This window comes from Cariama cristata, unplaced genomic scaffold, assembly GCF_000690535.1.
Source record: "Cariama cristata isolate BGI_N322 unplaced genomic scaffold, ASM69053v1 scaffold13723, whole genome shotgun sequence".
NCBI classification, from domain to species: Eukaryota; Metazoa; Chordata; class Aves; order Cariamiformes; family Cariamidae; genus Cariama; species Cariama cristata.
Genome location: NW_009610243.1, coordinates 65,099 through 70,151, shown reverse-complemented (window position 1 = coordinate 70,151; position 5,053 = coordinate 65,099). Strand labels below are relative to the sequence as shown.

The window sequence follows — 5,053 nt, the reverse complement described above, 5'->3', positions numbered from 1 at the left end:
CCCCCCTTTTTTTTTTTTTTTTTTTTTAAGAGCCAGGATATGACTTCAAGGCAAGCCAGAAACAACTGCTATCTTTGGCACCCCTTTGATTTGGACAAGACATTTCCACATGCTTTAGAGTACTACAAGCTGCTTTAACAGACTTCTTTGGAAGTCAGATAGTCAACTTACTCTATCCTTTGCATGGAATTAGATAAATTGTTTTCAGTCACTCAGCACCTCTGCATATGCACTTCCAGAGCACATGATTAATTATTATTGTGCCAATGAATAACAGCCAGAGTTTTGAAAAGCAGGATTAACTAGGAAGATCATACAATAAGCCTGATTCACCCTGTGCCATGAAGAGTTCTTTCTATGAACATGAGCTTTATATAATTGTGTTACAAGGAACCTCTATTTGGTGTGTAGAAATGCTCACACTTGATTAAAAAGGGAGGTTCAGCACCAAAAGACAGAGCAGGAAGCATAGTGTTTCTTCCTTATATCAGTCAAACCACATGGGTGGCTCAGTAACGTATTTTAAGGTGCCGCCCTTAGAGAGAAATAATGGAGAGACTCAAATGTGTCTGGAAACGCTGCATCTAACAGGTCTAGATACAGATCCTACAAGTTGTTTCTCTTAAGTTCTTTGAAGAAACAAGTTTCCTTCTAAAGAAAAAATTCGGTCAGTGTCTTACTACAGGATTAATGGGCCTGAATGACTAATAACTAATTACTAATAAGTAAATCTTAACTCCTACAAGTTGTTTCTCTTAAGTTCTTTGAAGAAACAAGTTTCCTTCTAAAGAAAAAATTTGGTCAGTGTCTTACTACAGGATTAATGGGCCTGAATGACTAATAACCCGTAAAGCAATCTTAACACATAAAACACATGCAATCAGTAGAACAGGGTTCTCAGGTGCCATTGGCTATTTTCTAACACATTTATGGTATTCATATGGCAGAAGGCATACATACCACAGACACATTCAGAGTTCTCATGCTGGTCACAGAAGCAAAACGACAAGTTGTTCCTGGTGCTTTGCAAGATTCAATTCCTGGAATAATGCTGGTCCCTGTGGACATTTTGATGTCAGCAAGTGCCTTTGCCCAAGCAAAAGTACTGACCAGCCACAGAAAGGCTGTTATGACAGTGACAGCCAAGTCCTAAAGAAGAGGAATACTCATTATTATGTTAAAAAAATCTGCATGAATGTGCATGAGGGCAAGGCAGAGACAGTATCAACTATATCACTAAAATAACTGCACCAGTGATAATGATCACAAGCAAATTTAGCCATTAACAGTGTTGTAATTGCTACACAAGTTATATTCTGTGTTGATAATCAGCTACAAAACCTTATGCCTTTCGCCTCTATCAAGCATAAGCAACCTTATCCTTTGTAAGAAACTAGTTTCTAAACTCAGATGCCTAGTGCTTATGTTATAAAAGTTTAAGTCAAAGTTTAGCAAAGTGGAGGTGACAGGAGAGAAGGAGCAGAGGTTTTAAGTCTGGATGGCTGATATACTAAAATTTGGCTTCAAAGGTCACGAGGTCTGTTTCTCGAAGTACTCTGAATTTTCTCATTCTGAGGATCAGAGCTTTGATATTTAAGGTGACTAAAGTTCACAAGACAACCATTTCCCTCTGCCAATTGCACCTGCACAGCAGGTGCTCTACACAGGGAAAATTCCCAGAGATATACAGAGGAGGTTCCACCTATGGAACAACTGTATATTCGAATACATGATACAAAAGAAAAGTTGTGGTGAAGAAACCGTTCACCTGAGAAGGTGGAACTTCATTCCAGTCTGCTTCAATAACTGCATACAGTATGGTACCATGGATGGTCAAGGGCTTTGGGTCCCTTTTTCTGCTCGAGTGCTCTAATGACTAGTCTGAGATACTTGTGTTCATGCTCCATCTAACATTTGGAACTACTGAATGTTCATAAGTTATTCAGCTATTCTTTATTAGCAGTATTTCTCATCCCTTTGTGATTTCAAAGACAAAACATTAAAGTATCTTAGTATTACTTACAGTTAGTGGAAACTTGCTATTTTGCTGATACAGGTGCTTATATCCAATATATACCACAAGGGCAGCAATGCAGTAGAGGAATACTAACACTGCAAGCGTAACAAAGAACTGTGCAGCAGAAGAGAAGTTGCCCACAAGATAGACGTCAGTCCAAGTACCACCACAGTGTTTTGGGTCTGGTGCACTGAATACAACAGTATTCAACCTGCAAAGATTATATCCTTCGTGTAGTTAGAATTTGCTATATCGTGGAAACTTCATACAGTCATGCTTCACAATAACAGTGCTTCAGCATTCTGGTTGTGCAAGTTTACTCTAAAATACGATTTATGTTTGTGTAACGTATCAGTTATACAACACAAAGATTTGTGAAGGTATTTGAAGATTTTTTTTTCCCCCATCCTATGTTGAGATACACTGTAGCAACTTCAAGAGAAGAATCTTAATCTTATCTTTGGAGCAACTGATGAAAGAAACCCCAATTTGGAAGCAGACTTAATGACATTATTTTAGAGACTGGTAGTTAAACCAAGGGATCAGGACTTAAAATGCACCGCACTGCATTACAGCTACAAGAAAATGCAAGCATAGGAAGTTCAACAAAAACCTGTGTGACTAGCAGCCACCACTCAGAGACCAGCACAGAACCATTTCAGATTCCCATTCTCCCCTCCATCTACTCTTACAATGCTGGGTTTTGTGACCAAATTCTATACTTCTGTAGTAGTTTTTAATAGCTGGCCTCTGAATCTATTTCTATACTTACACCTATGCTTATTGGACACATATGGAACACCAACTGCACTACTTATAACTGTGCGGCTGTAAGAACAAAGAGGAAGCCTTCCTCCCTGTGCTCCAGGAAGGCAGCTTGTCTTTACAAGAGCACTGCAACGACAGTGGAGTACTTCATTTTTATGTACCCAACACCCTCACCAAGCTTGTAGTAGAATAAACTGAAGAGTAAGTATTTTCCATTCAGTCTTTAAACAGAAGTATGATAATGGCACATCCAAAACAATCTTATCTGGGCCTCCAAAGTGGATACAAATTCATGAAGAAGTAGGCTCTTAAAATTAGCTGTATTGTTTTGGTTATTAATTACCTTCTGTAGAATTCATGCAGTGCTAGAACAGAGCTTAAGGTAGAGCGATACAGAGCAGTAATACAGCCTGTTGCCCCTTCTTTCTATAGGGCACTGACAACCACAATACTTCAAACAATTACAACTAAATATTTATTGCTACTACAGAGCAAGACAGAAGTTTCACATGTTCATTTGGATATACACAATAAATACATACTTATAGGGATACAGATGGGGAAAAAGTGAATAATAAATATTTAGTGTATGAGTGACAACTGAAGAGCTAATACTCACCTGAATGGATAAGCAAAAGCAGCTGTAACTGTTTTGTTTACCACACCTTTGCAGGAAACTAGAAGTGTAGTTTCACCTTGAAAGCCTCCACATGTGGCAAAAGCAAAGATGGAAAAAATCTATAGGAATCAAGACACAGACTATTTAGTGCGCACCACTACAGCTGAAAGGAACTAAACTCAACATTCAGGTGAAATACCTGAAGAAGGCAAGAAATAGGGACAAAGCTAGCAACGTAAAGTATGAAGTGATATCAAGAGGTAATGAAAACACTGAGTTTCTATAATCCAGAAAAAAAGAGCAACACTGCTAACAAAAAACCATTTGAAAGTTCTTTTTGTTTACATTTTTCTTATCTCTACAGCAAGACTTTGTTGTTTTGGGGTATTTTGAATGCTAGCAGCCAGCACAGTACCTCTTGCAGTTGGTAAGGGAAATATTTTTAGAGTCTCAAACACCCACAACTGTAGATTGGAGTAGCTAGAAGGTACATGCTCAGAGTATTACACATCAGCCCAACTCTTTAAGTAGCTCTTGTTTTCCCTTTATTCATTAGCAAAATGCTAAACCCCCAATAATCAAAACACGAAACACACAGCAGCACAAGTTACCATGACAAACTTGTCATTAACACACAGATTTTGTCTCTGCAGAACTGTTTTATTCCCTCGCAGTCAGAGCACTTGGCCAAGGAGCAGCCTTGTGTTGAACACCCACCACAGCCACCACAAGGCAGGGAGCAGACAGCCCAGTAGCACACACCTCTTCAGGCCTGCCCAGCTGAGACATAGCAGCAACACCAGGGCTGCGAAAGGAGAAGAAACAGCCCCACAAGGAGAATGAATCCTCCCTCTCTGCCTCCCCCAGCCCCACTCACCCACTGGAGGACCTTAATGAAGCCCAGAGGCTCTAGGAGGAAGCCAAAGTCCACCCTCAAGCCAGTCATCCTGGAAGACACCAGAAACTCCAACAAAGACCCACACCACCACCTACCCACAGCTGCAGCCCTGAACAGGCATCTCCCTATAGGGTCATTTTTTTCCCCCTGCCACCCCCCTGCCACACCCTCTTACCTCACGCTGGGGCTGGTCCCATGCACAGTTATCTCACATTGGGGCTCTTCAGCCCCAAATTGGAGGTCAGGGGAGAGCCCAGCTGTGTGGGGTGGGTGCCAGTGCCATGGAGAACCTTATCTGTGGGGCAGGGAAATGGCACAGTAACGGTCACAGGAGGGAACGGCTTTGGCCATTTTGTGGAGTGAGGCAGCAGTGACATCCTTCCTTCCCTCCCTGGGAGGCTGAAGGGACTGTGGTCAGCTGAAACTACAAGGTGCTGCCACAGCGAAGGCCGTGAGTGCTGCCATGTCAGAGCTATGTACGCTCATGGCCAAGGCTTACGGGAGGGACAGCGGGTAGCAGGCAGAGGACAGCACGCTTCGGAGGATCATCTCTGCCGTACCTTGATTTTGGGCTTAGTGATTTTATTAGCAAGTAAGGCAGAGGCTCTTACCAATTGGTGGGCAATGGAAGCTTGCTGAAATCTCATCAACTACGTTTGATTTTTTAAGGTTTAAATTGTTTTTGTGATTGTGCTGTATTGTTGATAGGTTAATCTCCAGTGAAACTGGAGAGCTAAAACTCATGCTGAAG

The 5,053-nt window shown here is 41.4% G+C and overlaps 1 protein-coding gene across 1 annotated transcript in view; it reads right to left on the bottom strand.

The window, feature by feature from the left end:
- The window catches only part of SYPL1 (synaptophysin-like 1), a 4,586-nt gene extending 232 nt beyond the window's left edge, over positions 1-4,354 (bottom strand). Inside the window, exons 1-4 of the mRNA XM_009697818.1 lie at positions 4,282-4,354; positions 3,405-3,523; positions 2,024-2,228; positions 961-1,149 (exon numbers count right to left, since the gene is read on the bottom strand). Of these exons, the coding sequence (XP_009696120.1) occupies positions 961-1,149; positions 2,024-2,228; positions 3,405-3,523; positions 4,282-4,350 (582 nt within the window). The 5' untranslated portion in view covers positions 4,351-4,354. The remainder of the gene's footprint in view (positions 1-960; positions 1,150-2,023; positions 2,229-3,404; positions 3,524-4,281) is intronic.
- Between the last annotated feature and the right edge of the window lie 699 nt (positions 4,355-5,053).